The 16,611-nt window shown below is 41.0% G+C and overlaps 2 protein-coding genes across 4 annotated transcripts in view; both read left to right on the forward strand.

The window, feature by feature from the left end:
• CCDC172 (coiled-coil domain containing 172) overlaps positions 1 to 14,786 on the forward strand; it is a 110,891-nt gene extending 96,105 nt beyond the window's left edge. Inside the window, exon 11 of one of the 2 annotated variants that reach the window (XR_006209172.1) lies at positions 3,126 to 3,879. The gene's annotated coding sequence lies outside the window, so the exon portion shown is untranslated. Of the gene's footprint in view, positions 1 to 3,125; positions 3,880 to 14,760 lie in introns of those variants that run through there. The other variant, XM_042960674.1, reaches the window with a different exon arrangement.
• Positions 1 to 16,611, forward strand: part of PNLIPRP3 (pancreatic lipase related protein 3) — a 65,700-nt gene that overhangs the window by 25,779 nt on the left and 23,310 nt on the right. For both annotated transcript variants that reach the window (XM_042960672.1, XM_042960671.1), the window contains exon 3: positions 14,761 to 14,915. In XM_042960672.1, the coding sequence (XP_042816606.1) occupies positions 14,761 to 14,915 (155 nt within the window). The remainder of the gene's footprint in view (positions 1 to 14,760; positions 14,916 to 16,611) is intronic.

Genomic DNA, 16,611 nt, shown 5'->3' on the forward strand with positions numbered 1-16,611 from the left:
GTGTCTCACAGGAACACGTTCAATTTCTGCTGAAGCCAATCATGTCTCCTCCCTCTGCTCTAAACCTATAAGTCACCTTCTTCTTCCCTGTCCTTGGGCATAGTTGCTCTTCTTCCTGATGTCCTCACCCGGCAATCATCCCTCACTTCACCGTATCTAACTACTACATCATGCTTCCCAATGAGCCTGTTTTCCGTGACTCTCTCTCCCTGTGGTTTGTTTCTATTGGGCCCACAATTCCTACGTAATTACACAAGCTGTCCACATACAGACTTCCCTATTGTCACTCTGCTCCCACGGAATACTTACCCATGGATGACCCTCCCTTCCAGTCCTGCCTTTCTCCTGGGCTCATTTGAACAAGTAGCCCAGCCTCTCTCAATAACATTCATGGCGTAGCACCCCACACATAACAGGAGACTGGGTTGGACCTACGACAATAGTAATTATTGTTACAGCTTCCCTTTATCGTTTACTGCGTGCCTCGTGTGGGCACGAGGAGCATTTGAGTTGAGGCACGTGTGCCTCTTTGTGAACATGTGCTCAGTTCATCTTCCCAAGAACACCCCGACATCCCTTGATGATGGTAGTTATTCCACAATGCATGTATGGCAAACCATCACATTGTGCACTTTATATACAATTTAATTTGTCACTTGCACCTTGATAAACCTGGGCAGGGAGGGAAGGACAGAAACAAAGAGTTGGATAGAGGAGAAAAGGCAAATTTGCAAACATTCAAAACACAATCAGTGCCTGGAAGATAAGGGCACTTACCTATTTAACCAATGTGCACAGGGGATCTGAGGCTCAGGGAGGCTCAACGACCGCACAGCTAAAGAGGTCCTGCCAGGCCGTGAACCCAGATCCAGCTCAGAAGTCCAGGCTCCAAATCCCCATGCTATATTGCTTCAGTGAGAGCCTGCTTCTAGAATTTACATCTTCTCACACTGTGTTGCAGTCTCACGCATCATCTGTCACTATGAATCCTCCTAACCTCTCCTTCCCTTGCAATTGCCTCTTTGCCACTGATGTTTTTCTAGATGTTCCCAATTCTTTGCTGAATGTGGGAAAGTTGAAATTAATTTTTCAAGGTGTAATTTTAATACACATTCCGATATAGTAAATTACTATTATGAAAAGTGTACTACTTGGAAACTTCAAGAAGCCCTCTAGAGTAACTTGTAATTATAATGAGTCGTGTTGATGCAGTATACGTTTTTACTCTGTATAATTTAACAAGTGTGTGATGACTATCTAATTATAGCCTATAGTTCACAAAGTAATAGTTTACAATCATATTTCCTTGGTAGAGGTTATACTTCCACATGAGATTCTTGCTTTATGTCTGCCTACAAGAGGCGTATTACTACCAAATGTGCATACAAATAAAGCCTTATCACAAAGATTGACTTTAGAAGCATAATCTGCTTCAGAAGTACATTTCTAAAAATTTGCACAACACTTACATTCCTTAAACCAACCAAGCCAAACAAATTCATCAAAATACTCTTGTCCTTTCAAACGTCGTAAGAACTGTTCTGACAATACTCATGAGCGAAAATCTGTTATTCAAGAATGAAACAGGAAAAAAAAAGTGAGTAGATTTTTCTACCTCTGCAAAACACACTGAGGACTTTCTTGTATCATTGCATCCTTCAAGAGCTGAGTTGAAGAACAGAGATAGAAAGGAAACCTAATGGCCCTACCTTCAAACTATATCCTGAGTCAGTCCGCTTCCCTCCACCTCTACGGGCAACCTCTTAGTCCAAACCACCATCATCTCTCACCTGGATTACTGAAATAGCCTCCTAGCTGGCCTTCCTGCTTCTGCCCTTGCCCCACTTCTGTCTCTTGGCAACAGACAGCCGAACGACCGTTACAGCCACAGTCGCCCAGGTCTCCTCTGCTCAGAGCCCTCCAACAGCTAGCTCTCTTTTCCCTGAGAAGAAAAGCTGAAGTTGCCACAAATGACCAATAAAGCCTTACCCACTCTGGCCCCAAGTGCCTCTGTGACTCATCCCCTACTCCTCTTCCTCTGCTCCTGCCAGATTGGCCTTTTGCACTTTCTCAAAGACAGGAAGCACACTCCTGTCTCAGGGCCTGGGACCACCTGCCCCTCTCCCTGGAGAATCACGTAGTTACCTCCCTCACCTCCTCCAAGTTCTTTGCTCATACATCACCTTCTCAAGGAGGCCTTCCTGGACCATCCAAACTTAATTGCAACCCTCTCCTCCAGTCAAATCCCAAATTCTCCAACCTGCTTCCCTCGTTTTATTTTTTTGCCAATTATTTGAACCACCTTTCCCTGTCCTCTAGGGTTTTACTTGTTTCTTGTGTTTATTGGCTGCCTCCCCCATTGTAGAATTCAAGGGGGAAGGGTCCTTATTGTCTTTTATTCATTGATGTATCACTAGAAACTAGAATTGTACCGAGCATGAGGTAGCCAGTCAAATATTTGGTGAATGAATGAATGAGTGCTAAAATTACCCAGGTTTTTGTCACTGTATTTCACTCTTTTAAAAAAAATTTTTTTTAATGTTTATTTATTTTTGAGAGAGACAGAGACAGAATGCGAGTGGGTTAGGGGCAGAGAGAGAGAGGGAGACACAGAATCCGAAGCAGAGTCCAGGCTCTGAGCTGTCAGCACAGAGCCTGATGCGAGGCTCGAACCCATGAGCTGTGAGATCATGACCTGAGCCAAAGTCAGACGCTCAACCGACTGAGCCACCCAGGCGTCCCTGTATGTCACTCTTTCTCTGCTTCACCAAAATGGCCACGATGCCAGCTTCCTTGAAATCTTGGATAATTTAAAATGCCATGCATTAAGAAATAGCCTAAAAAGTGCTTTTTAAAATTACAGCCATATTCTTCAGGGTTCTGACATTAATATTGAAATATTCATCATGACATCTTTAAAGGTTCTCTGCCTTACTAAATCCTAAACATAATTTATCATATCAGGGACAAAATTAATTGAATTATTCTCTATTCTTGAATCAAGAATACAACTGATTTGCTGTTTTTCCTCATTTTGACGTGCTGTCATATATAAGCAGAGCTTTGATTTTGTGATGAACTTTTAAAAGCTATTGTTAAACTGCTCTGTGTGACATTTTTTTCAGGCAGAACTACCATGAATTCAGCAAGCAGCCATGTCGTCATCAGTATCTGATCCTCGTTAAATATAATTGTTAAAGTATAATGAGTCTTCCACTCTCAGAATGATAATCTGTCTAGAGTAAGAATTTCCTCAAATGATATGAGATCAATGAAAATTAAGGCTACTGTTTTTTTTTTTCTATCAACAAATATTGACCATGTGTCTGCTGTGATAGATCTATTGCTAGACCCTGGGGGCCCAGAGATGAACAAAAACTAGTCCTTGTCTCAGAACAGTTCAGTCTAGGGGAGGAAACTAACAGATAAATGCCCAGCAATTCCATGACATGCTAAGAGCTATAGCAGACTCATTGAAAAGTGCTATGAAAACATGGAAGAGAGCGTGGCTTGAAAAAAATTCCTGTATTATCACTGTAGATCTTTGTAGTTTTTTTTCATGTAAAAATGTTCATTAAGCACCTGCTAGATTCCAGGCATTGTGCTTGTCCCTGGGGATGGAGACGCAAATAAGAGGCTGTCTTCTGAGAGGTGCTATTGATGATGATGCTATTTATGCTGATCCTGCGTGCGTGGCTAAAAACATTGATTCCTGGAAAAATGACCAGTGGCAACTGGCGAAGCTTTTAGAGCATGTCTTTTGTAGTCGCTGGACATTCAGCACCCCAGACACCAAGCTCAGAGCTGCTGAATAGCCCTTTCTCTAATTACTGCGTGTCTGAATGCCGTGGTGGACTGGCTGCTACCAGTTCCAGGAAATAGTTCAACCAAATAAAGCACCCAAGACTTGTAACTACTCTTGGTCTTAACCTCTTCTTTGTCTGATCCTTGCACAATGTAACAAGGTTTGTATGAAAGGGCTGAATGCTTCGTAAATGCTTCAATATCGTCATGTTATTATGGTAAGAGGGAAAAAGTAAAGAAACACCAAGAAATATTTTCAGCCATCTTCTATGAGCATTTAGAAATTGAGAATTCAACTGAGGGTATCTGTGAACTGCATCACTTTAAGTCAGTGTAGCAGCCAAAAAGGCAGGTTCGCATCACATTAGAGTTGGTTACGCGGCCCAGGTGCCATGATGTAACGCTGTATTTTATGTGGACATAAATTTGTTCTTATAACCATTAACATAGTTGAAAAATCGCTAATAAAATTAACTCCACTACAGTACTATACACGAGATACTATTTATATAATAAGTAATTCCATCGCTAAATGACCCTGTGGGTTGGGAGCCATGATTATCCCCATTTTACAAGTGAAGAAAGGTGCAGTGAGGCTTGCTAGTGTGAGGTCACTGCTAATAAGTGGCAGAGCCAGAATTTGCTTCCAGGTGGTTGGGCTCCAGATGATGGCAGCTGCAACGTTGTATTGCCACACAAGATGTGCAGATTAGCCATTATTAGCCACGTTCATTATTTACCTCCTAACACGTTTCAGGAGGGTCTGCTTGTTTGCCCTTCGACATGTGTGAGGGGAAGAATACTCCAAGTTATGGTCCTGGTTTGGAAAAACTGTGCCTTTTCGATGTTTGTTATCTACCCTCCCAAAGCCTTAAAATAACTTTCAAGAGTGACTCAGATTGTGTGTAATCAAAATCTTGCTAATGATGAAACAACAAAGCCTCAGAAGTTTTAACTACCAATCACCTAATGGAAGGCACACCTTGCTAATTATATCCCTTAATGTGGAGCCAGTAGTCTAGGCTAGGGCACATTACTTTGCAGGGCATCGGGATTCAAGGTCGTGTGAACGCCACACTCGTCTGGACCTAGAACTTAAATGTTGGGTGATAACGTTTTGAAGAAAATTGCTTAATATTTTATAGTGAGGGGACTTTGTGAGTAAAAATCTTCAAGAAGGGTTGATGTGATTTTCAAAAGCAACTTCGATGTTTGGAATTTGGATTGCTGCTCTCTTATTCTTTGGCACATCAACGGGTAAGACTTAATTTATTAGTTCCTTCAAAATAAGGAGTACAGTCACATCCAGAATGTGATTGATACGGGTTTCGGAATATTGGCTCTGTTTATATTTTTATTTATTTGTCCTAAAAATATCTAAGGGAAATGAATCAATTTAGTAATACTAAATCTGATAAGTATATAGGAAGTATCTATTTCCAATAATATAAAAGTTTCTGGATGGCTTGTACTGGGCTCCCAGCTCTATACTTACTAGCCTATGGCCTTGGTGAAGCAACTTATCTGTTAAAGTCTTGATTTCTTCACTTCTAAGATAAGTGTGTAGCAATAAATGATAAAATACATTCATATTTCTGGTTTCAGTATCTGAATCACTGTAGATGCTCAATGAATGTACAAATGAATGAATGAATGAATGAATCAATGAATGACTAATGGTGATTGGAACTTCCATGTTGATTTTTTATATTTGGGTCATGCTTTTGTGAAGAGATTTTGGTCTGTGAACATTTCTTACACATTAACTCAATATTCATGGACTTGTGCTCTTTATATTGTGGACTCTTCAGGCATCTCCTGTGTAGTAGCTGTTGTTTATCTCTGTTTTTACCTCCCTGGTTCAGTGTTCTTCCTATAAGCACAACAAAAGTTAGTTGATATGTTTTAACCAAAAGAGAATCAAAGAATTTCAGTGTTTTTACTCCCTGCCCTCCAGATCTTTTCTGTGGGAGAAAAGTGGATGGATCTATTGTTGGTTTTAGTATATTCCTGGAACTGTACTCTATTTTCTGTAATGTTCCTGCCCCCGACAGTCCTTACTGAATACTGAAAGCAGCTAGACTGATCAGTTCCAGAACAGAATCGAGTGAAGTCTTGCCTGGTCTATTGTTCTTATACCGTCACCTTTTTTTCCTCAGGTGGTCTCTCCTCCTTCCAGACTTCAGGCCTCTTTGCTATCTCTACTCACAGCCCACCCTCAAAGTCCTCTCTGAACAAGGATGCTAATATGTTTTATTTTAATCAACAAATACAATCACCTACTATGTGCCAGGCACTGTGTTGAACCCTGGAGACACAGTTGTGATTAATAAGACTTCCCTATACCCATCGGAAATATTTACTTTTCAGTAGGGAGTGATTTCTGTTTGAAGGTTTATTGAATTAAACACAAATTGTAAAATGGCAGGTACCAGAGAACTAAATGCAAATGGACCCTGTTACAAATTTAATAGATGCCAAGGCAGGTAATAATACAAATGTGATGGAGACTCACATTTTTAATGATAGCGGCTCTATAATGAATATAAGTGTGCAGTAGAAATATATATATATATATATATATATATATATACACACACACATATATACTACTCCACATATATATATATAACTATGCATAACTATTATATATATAATCTAATTTTAATATAACTATGATTTTATTTTTTTAAGTTTTTTGGCAGCCAGCCAACTCTCTCCTCAGTTTAATGCCATGGCCAATCATAATCACTCCTTGGTATACACATTGGACTTCTTTGCTGCTTTTGCTTCACTTGGCTTAACCACAACACTGGTTAAGTCCAACACATCATCTCTGTGCAGCTGACTGTGCCTGGAGAAAAACACACACCATGCTGACTGTCTCACTGCAAAGTCATGGTTATCAGGCAGAAGGTGACCCTAAGGCTGCCAAGCCATCCTACTGTTCTCCCCTCATCCATTCATTTGCCTGGGCTCCTGGGTTCTTTCATTTTTCTCCCCTCTTCTCAAATCTCCAACACCTCCCTGCTTACCAGCACTCAGCTGATGGCCTGGTTTCCCATTTCAATAAGAAAATGGAAACAAAGAGAAGAGACCTTTGCGGAACTCCCAGTACCACATTTATCCAACTTAGCTGCATACACCTGCCTGTACGTTCTGCCTTCTCTCTTTCACAAGAGATGAGCTGTTCTTGCTGCAACAAAGGCCAACCCTTCCTCCTGTATATTAGCCACTCTCTCCTCTCACCTGCCCAAGGAGTGCACTCAACCACACTCTCTTCTATTTCTCCTGCTTTACCAATTTTCTTCCTGTCTTCTGGAACATTCCCAGCAGCACAAACATGTGTTATTTCATCCATCTTTTTGTTTTTTTAATTAAAATGTATTTTTAAATGTTTATTCAATTTTGAGAGAGAGAGAGAGAGACAGAGACAGAGCGCAAGCAAGGGAGGAGCAGAGAGAGAGGGAGACACAGAATCTGAAGCAGGTTCCAGGCTCTGAGCTGTCAGCACAGAGCCTGATGCAGGGCTTGAACCCATAAACTGTGAGATCATGACCTGGGCCAAAGTCAGACACTTAACCAACTGAGCCACCCAGTTACCCCATCCATCTTTAAAACTCCACTTCTGAGTTGTGTGTATGGGGTTTCTTTTTCTCCTCCCCTTCTTTCTTGAATTCAGTCCAATCAGGCTTTCACCCCAGAAACTACCCTTGTCACTGTCACCAGTTACTCCTTTGTTGACAAGCCAGTGGTCAATTCTCTATCCTCATCTACTTAGACTTTGCAGTATTTGGTACTCTTGATTCCTCTCTCCCCTGGAAGTACATTTTTAAGTTGGCATCTAGGATTCCACGTTCTTCTGGGTTTCCTCCTACTTCTTGTAGGCCTTTTTGTCAGTGTCCTGTGCTTATCCCCACTCGTCTTCCTGATGTTTCAATGATGGAGTGTCCTAGGACTCTGTCCTTAGGTCATCCCTCTTCTTTACCTACCATCACTCCCTTGGTGATCTCCTCCATATTCGTGACGTCAAACACCAACTTTATGTTTATGACTGCCAAGTTCCTATGTGCAACTGAACTTCTCCCTGGAATTGCAGTCTCATATATCTACCTACTTCTGTGGTACTTCTACTCCACTTATGTATCTAATTCATATAAAAGCTGCATATCCAGAGCTGAGCTCTTTTTTTTTTAAGTTTTTTTACATTCATTTATTTATTTTGAGAAAGAGAGAGAAAGGCAGAGGGAGAGAGAGAATCCCAACCAGGCCCTGCACTTCAGGGCAGAGCCTGACATGGGGCTCAAACTCCTGAACCGTGAGATTATGACCTGAGCCGAAATCAAGAGTAGGCCACTGAACCTACTGAGCCACCCAGGTGTCCCCAGAGCTGAGCTCTTGATTCTACTCCCAAATCTGCCTAGAATTCTAGCGTCTCCCCAAGTAATGGCAACTCCAGCCTTCCAGGAACTTCGCCAAAAACCTTGACATCATCCTCTACTTTTCGATTACACCTTCCTGCCAATTAATCAGTAAATTGATCCTCCTTCACAATTTATCCAAAACCTGACAACTTCTCACCACTTCCCCTGCTGCCACCTTGACTTTGGACACCACTGTCTCTTGTCTAATTTACTACAGTCGCCTCCCAGATGATCTCTGTGCCTCCCCCCTTGTCCCGCTTCAGTATATTTCTCAAACAAAATAAACCTCAGTCAGTCTGCATCACTTTTCCGCTCATGGCCCTCCAATGGCTATCCCCCTCACCTTGGAGTAAATGCCAGAGTCCTTCCAACGATCTGCCAAGGGCTGCATGCTTTAGCCCTCTGTTACCTTCCTAATACCATCCCTTGTCCATCATCCCTTGTTCAACTCCCTGGGGCCAGTTATGTCCCAGAACTCAGACTTTTTTTTTTTTCTAATTTTAAGTATACTGTAAAATACAAAACCCTGAGAGGAATCTTGGGTAGCACAACCACACGGATATTTTTGTAGTGAAATCTATGAACATTCATATTAATTAGGACGACGAATATATATAGCCTCAGGTCAGTTTTTGCTACCAAATGAGTTTTCTGCAAACTGAAAAACGAATGAAAAAAATCAAAATCCCACTTCTTTCCCCCAGAGGATTTTGGATTTTGCAATTGCAGAGTAAGGTGTTACGGACCTGTCACTCCCCACTCTTCCGTCAGCTCTGATCAGGGTGGCCGTGTCATAAGTCCTCTGTCACACTAAGCCATGCTCCTTCCCCCAGAGGCTTGTGTGTTCTCTTCCCTCAGCCCTCTTCCAGAAATCCCCACAGTTTGCTCCTCACCCCCTTCAGCTGTAGATTCAAATGCCACCTATTTTAGTGAGATCCTCCCTGGCCACCCTATTTGAATAGCAACCCCTTCCTCACCTGAACACATACACATCTTCATTTTATTTACTTATTCTTATTCAGTATCCCCACACCCCCACTGGGCTATACTCCACCAGGGCTAGGCTTATTTTTTCCACGGTTGATTCCCTAATGCTGAGAACAATATCTGGCACATAATAGACACTCAAATAAATATTTCTTGGATAAATTAGTGAGTCCATTTTCAAGATATTTTTTTGTCATTGGGAAAGGCGGCTCACAGTATGAAAAATTACTCATTTAGAGAGTGGAAGTTAAGAAAACATGAGCTAATATACCAACTTATATGATTTCTTAACCAATTAAACCTAATGTGCTATAGTAAAGAACGTTGAAGTCGAAGGGTAAATAAAACACTTCAGTTGCAGAATATATCAAAATACAATGACCCAAGAACTGAAGGCACTAGAAAAAGAACAAGTAACATTGAAGGAAGAATTTCATGAATAAAAATGAAAGTAAAGGTTAACACATTAGAAGAACAGGAGTAAAGCAATACAATTGATAAATGTATATTGTGATTGCCTAATAAAAGTAAAAAATAGAAAACTGTGATGACAGATTTAAATGAAGAGAAATAACCACAGATGTGGAAGACATTGAAATGATTATACTTTGTATAAATTCAGGCCAAGAGAATTGAACTTCTAGATGAAAAACTTCTCTTTACACCAGAATAAACCCCAGATCAATGAACATTTAAAGTAAGAGAGTGAAACAAGAAAAATAGAAACGAAAACAAAGTGAAATTGTTAATGATCTTGAAGTAAGGAAGGCTTTTCTAAACAAGATGAAACCCCAAAGCCATAAAGAACCAGACTGATTATTTTGTTGAGTAAAATGTGAAATTTCTATAAAACAAAAACAAAAACAGCAAACTAGAATATTTTTTCTCAATGTCTGATTGAAAAGGACCAAATCTCTCTACTATTTGAAGAGTTTTTACAAATGAATAAGAAAAAAGCAAACTTTAGAAAAATGTACATCAGACACAAAGATGTCACCCACAGAACAAGTGCAAAGGGCCAGAAATGCACAAGATATTCAGGTATTTAGGTAATTCAAGGAATACAAATGAAAATGACAAAAGGTTTTCCTTCCGGTGGCACCTATAAAAATGTAAACCCGCATACCCTTCTGTTGCAGATGGTAGTGTTGTTCCCCACTCTTTACTCCCCCTCCCCGGAAGAGGATGCTACAGCCCCACCTTTGGCTACATGACCTGCAGAGAGCAGTGCCAAGCTCGAATGCCTGTATGAAGAGCATTTGCATGGTTCAACCATGGTTCTGCCCTTTCCCTCTGCCCCAAGAGCAACATGTTCCAGACAGGGTCTCTTTTGGCTTAGATCCTGGAAGGAAGAAGACTGGTAAATCAGAGCCACAGCCAACCGGAAACTACTGCAGCCAAAATAGAACATGAACGAGAACTAAACCTTCATGTTGGGAAGCCGAGGAGATTTGGAGGCTATTTGTTACAACATAACCTAACAAAAGCTAATTAATGCACCTCCCAATTCTACTTAGTGATAGAATGAGCTGCATCATGGTTCTCCCCACCCCCCCCCCCCCCCGCACCAACTTAATAACAATGACGCATTGGGCAGGGTGGTCACTTTTTGTAAGTCTTCATTTCCTCACATATGTGACACTTAGGGCTCAGTCTGTTTTTGCCCTTTTAATTATTATTAATTAAATTATTATTAACTAAACATAATTTGGAGAAGTAGTCTTCTTTTTTCTTTTGTGACTTAGAGTTACCATTATTAATTATTAAAAATTTAAGACCATAGATAAGGGTAAACAAGAAAATAAAAACCACGCATCCTCAGGGCGCCTGGGTGGCTCAGTCAGTTAAGTGTCCGACTCACGTATCTCATGGTACGTGAGTTCAAGCCCTGCGTTGGGCTCTGTGGTGACAGTTCAGAGCCTGGAGCCTGTTTTGGATTCTGTGTCTCCCTCTCCTTCTGCCCCTCACCCACTGGCGCTGTCTCTCTCTCTCTCCCTCTCTCTCAAAAAATAAATAAAACCCATGCTTTCTCACCATTATTAATATTTTGATGCACTTCCTTTAAATTTTCTTTTTCCCCATGCATTTTAAATAAAACCATGCATAGTTCTGCAGCCTGCCTTTTCACCACAACACACTAACATAATCACTGTCATTACAAATTTCATTACAAATCTCTGTAAGCATTTTCAATGGCTGCGTAATACCGTTAACGCTACCATTCTAAAACTATATTCTTTGTCATATGGGCCATTTAAGTTATTGGCCCAGTATCAACTTACTGATTTTGTAGCAAACATGTTATTTTTAAAGAACTATTAATCTTTCAATTTTTTTCCCTAAATGGCTTTGATACTTTATAATCTTGATCAGTCTCCTTCATCATATCTAGTCTCTTCTAACTTTATATTCTTTTTATGGGTATTTCCTTATGGAAAAAGGCATAGTGACCAATAACCCGGGTAAGTTACAAACATAAGAAACATACAGTTTTTACAAGTCTTTATTTCAAAATCCAAACTCCTTTCCATAGACTGAATAATGTAGTTGAGAATTTGGGTGTATGGGGGAGGGGGAGACATGGCGTGCAAAAAGCAAGGGCAGCTGGACATTCTAGAAAAAAACAGAAGGCTGTATTAGAAAGGCACGATCCAAATGTGAACTCATTGATCCAAATTAGAACTGGACATATGTGTGCTTCAACAGAAAAAAAAACCAGAATGGATTCCAGGCATGAGAAATATTGATTGAGGAGCTATAGTAGAGATATATTGAAGAAGGCACATGTTTACACTTACAACAAGAGAAAACAAAGGCAACCAGAGAATCCAGGAAAATGAAAATGCTACAAGAAAAGCATGATCCAAATATGAAGCAAACCAAAATGACACTGATCTCGAGCAATTCATGTCTAAGAAAAGATAATTCATGTGAATATTCCCCTTTTGAAGCGAATGGTACAACAAAGTGCAGATAAGCAAATGTAATTATAGCACGCTAGCTGGCTCTGAAAGGAAAAATATTTATCTAGTCATAATCGTATAAATTCTGTTTATTGGCTTTCAATTTTTTGGAGCCAGCCTACCCACAAAACATAAAAGACTTAATTATGATCATAGAACAAAGTCTGACTGTTATCAACTTTGACAATATGAAGTCAAAGTGCTGCTGGTGGACCTTGGAAGATGAAAGGGAAGAGAGGTAACATGGCTTAAAACTTCGTCTTGCAAAGGTAGAGAGTCAGGTTATAAGGAGTATGAGGTATCGATCAAGAAATAGAAGATTACTGGGGCACCTGGGTGGCTCAGTCAGTTAAGCTTCCAACTCTTAATTTCGGCTCAGGTCATGATCTCACTCTTCGTGAGTTCAAGTCCACGTTGGGCTCTGCACTGACAGCAGACTGTCCGTGCCTGAGTGACAGCAGACTGAGACTGCCTGAGATTCTCTGTCTCCCTCTCTCTCTGCTCCTCCCCCACTCGTTCGCTCTGTCTCGCAAAAATAAACATTAAAAAAAAGAAATAGATTATTACTATTTCAGTTCACGGTGGAAGCCAGTTAATGAGCTAAAAACCGTGTTATTGACTATAGAGGAGGAGGAGTTGAGACAGCGTGGAGAGCAGGACTTGTAGGAGCTGTTGTCCCCCAGCAGTTTCAGGCCAGCCCTTGCTTGGCCAGCGCTGGGACGTGCAACCACAGTTCAGCCTGTCTGGCCACTCCCAGAGAAGCTCTGTCAATAGAGACACTAGAGGGACACTGAGGTCCCAGGAGGGAGGAAGATGGCATTCCTTCTTCTCTGCTCCTGGTTCCTATCTTTCCAGAAATGACCAATAATCATCCGGTAGCAGCAGGTGGCTCCAGCTGGCAGTTGTTCGGAAACACCCAGAAGCAGGCACACGGTGCCTACTCAAAGATGCCAGTGCTAGCCAGCCAGCACCCCTCTTCACGGGCCAAACCCCAGCTCTGGAGACAGCACCCCTCCCCGCCAGGGTCTAGCAGCCCTTCCTTCAAGTTTCTACATCTGAATGACTTTTTGGTTTGGTTCTTTTGGTTTGGTTCTTTTTGATTCTTCCACCAGCCTTCCACCAGCAGCTGCTCTCTGCAATGGCCACCTGTGAGCAGCTACATGGGCCCCTTTGTGCCTTCAGTTCTCCAACACTTGATTGATAGCACTTCATTGTATTAAACTCTCACAGTTAAGATAACCGGTGTGATTTGTTTCTTGCCCTGATCCTGACTGATCCCAAGAATAGGTGGGTTAAATCCTCATTTATTATTGCAGCAAGTTAATAGATCACGTGTGACTAATGTTAATAAATCAAACCTTGGCAGCGTTAGCACATTATATAGAGATGTGGGGGTAACCACGAGAATAACGGCAGACATGTTTAAAAGTAGCCACCTCTAGGGAGAGGGCTGTGTCTGGGAGTGAGCACGGATGTTGCTCATCTGTACAATTTCTTCTTAATGTATAAACATTTGTTTGATTAAAAAAAATTTAATTCCTTATCCTCTCTCTTCATGTTTAGCGGGTAATCTCATTGTTAGGGAATGGAGAAAATGCAAAATCTCCTAAGATTTTAAAGTAAAATCTGGTGGACTTAAGAGTGAAAGAATTATTCAGCATTTTTTGGTAAGTGAGAAAAGGAAATGCTCAAATTCAAGACTTCAAACAGTTGTAGCCAATACTAATGAATAAGCATATATTGAATAAATGCCAACCAATTTGATAAATCATAATAACACATTGAATACATAATTCAGTGCTACATTGAATAAATAATTATTGTTATAATTGAACAAGTTAAACTATGCCTCCATAAAACAGTATGAAATAAAGTTATTTGCTTTTGGCTGTTAAAAGAAAATGAAAAAGAAAGGCCATGGTGAAAAGATCAATCAGAGTCGGTGGATGACAGAAACATTAAGACTCAGTTTGCCCAAAGCGTCTCATTTTAGACATGAGTGAGGCGAGCTCCAGAAAAGACTTGGTTAAAACTGAATGAAACTTTGCTGTTATCTACACTCCCAGAAGACCGACGTTGGACTCCTACAGTGTGTCAGGCATAGTGCTAGGTCCTGGGGACTCCAGGGTCCATTTCATCCCAAACTTTCAGTCTGATAAGAAAAGACAGAAATTCAGGGAACACACAGTATCCCTCTTATGTCCAGGCCCATTGACAAGGGCTGTGCCGTGTAATAGTTCGTTTAGGCTTCCCAACAAGGCTGTAAGGTAAGTGGTATTATCTCCACATCACAGAGGAGGAAACTGAGACTCTAAAAGAGGCAAAATAATTGCCCAAAGCCAGGAACGTCTGATCCCACAGCCCCTGTGCTCTCATCCGCAACATTGTGATCTACAAGGTCATGGTCATGATATTGGGAGGGTGGTGGGGGAAGGAGAGAGGAGAGCATTTTTTGAAGAGAATCTCCCCCTAAGTCAGACTTGTGTAACTTAAAGACCAGTTTCAATTAAGCCTCGTGGTAGGAAACAACCTCTCTCTGGGCCTGGTTCCTACAATACTGACCCTCAATCTTTCTGCCGCAGGAAAAGAAGTTTGCTATGAAAGGGTGGGGTGCTTTAAAGATGGTTTCCCATGGACTGGGACTTTGTCAAGACAGTTGGCAGGTCTACCCTGGTCTCCTGAAGAGATAAACACTCGCTTTCTGCTCTACACGAGACATAATCCCAAAGCTTATCAGGTAAGACAACTCGCTGCCTTCACACATAGGTTATTCCAAAATATAAGATGTAGCTATAGGTTCAGTAACCTACTCTGGGATAAACTGTTGACTTAAAGGCAAATATTTCTTTTTAATATTGTAAGCTAGATTTTTTTTTTCTCATCATCAAATACTTGCCCTAGTATTTAAGTATAAAGATTGGTCTGAGTATGTCGTTTCATAGGAGGTAAATTTGATATTTCATTTGATTCATATATTAATTGGGAGCTTTCCACATGTAAGACTGTAAATAGGCAACAGGCTCCTCATGTATTAAATGGAATAAATAAGACAGTGTCCTAAATTTATTATATTAGGGGAAAGGGGGTATATAAATAATTACCTCTGTTGCAGCACAAATTATGATCTGTTACATAAGATACAAACAAAAGAATCCGGGAGCAGTGAGGAAAGGCTTACCTTCCCCTTGAGGGTGGGACAAGAGCCAGAAAGGCTTTGAGGAAGACGTGTTTTGAGGTGTGTCCTGAGAGGTGGGAAGGGTTTGCATAAGCAGAGGCAGACAGAGAAATGACAAAAAAAAAAAAAAAAAAAGGCATGGACAAATACATAAAGGAGAGAACATCTGATGAATGACAATATGTTGAGTTAGACTGAAAGGAAGTCCTCAAAATATGGAGTTAGTTAGAAAAGTAGTTTAGAGACAAATTGTGTAACTCCTTCCTGGGTATTTTGGATTTCATCCTGTGAGTCAGGGGGTCCCACTGGTAGTTTCTGAAGAGTCATTAGGCTGTTTACTCTGGCTGCAGTGCACCGTCTTGACTGGAGCCGGGCAAGCCTGCAGGTGATTTCCTGACTGTTTCGTACTATGCCACCCAACATGGTAGCCGTGAGCCACGTGTGGCATTAAAATGGAATAAAATTAAAAATTCAGTTTTTCAGTTGCACCAGCCACATATCAAGTGCTAATAGTCCCATGTGGCTAGTGGCTACCATTTTGGACAGTGCAAACACGGGATATTTCCACCATCACAGAAAGTGCTATTCGCGATTAACTAGAAAACTACGGCGCGGTTCGGAATGGACTCGGGGAACTAGCCTGAGCCATGGAATGAACATGAGTATGATGATAGAAAATTGACATGATAAACATCACAAACTGCCTGGAGATTTTACACATGAGTTATGGGAAGAATAATGACCCTTTTAACAAGAAAACTTGATTGGGGATGCCAGAGAATGAGTTACATGTTGGACGAGTGAGGTTCGTGTAGGCTATTGGAGATTTTCGTCTTGCAACTCTGTGGGAGTCTAGACCTGAAAAAATAGGATCCAAAGTCTTTTACCCAGTGGTGAGAGTTGAAACCCAAGAATGATGTTATCTTAGGGGCAGAGAAAAACAAAAGCATGATACTAGACCCAGGTGGAGCGCGAGCCAGAGAAAGAGCACTCCCCAGTGCAATGACATTTCCAGTTTTTACCTTCATCTATAAAACCTTGAGGCTTACTTTCCATCAGACCCAGCCAAGACAGACTTCTGCTCTGCCTTCTTACAAACAGGATCTGATTTGTAGCTGTCTACGTACCAGACACATACACAGGGACACACGACTCTTCACTGACATGTGCCATTTGCGCTGTAGATGACGGCTCTATCTAAAACAAAGAAGAAAAATTCTTATTTTGGGTATGGAGAAACTTACAAAGCAACTGTACC

Source organism: Panthera tigris, chromosome D2 (assembly GCF_018350195.1).
Source record: "Panthera tigris isolate Pti1 chromosome D2, P.tigris_Pti1_mat1.1, whole genome shotgun sequence".
Lineage (NCBI taxonomy): Eukaryota > Metazoa > Chordata > Mammalia > Carnivora > Felidae > Panthera > Panthera tigris.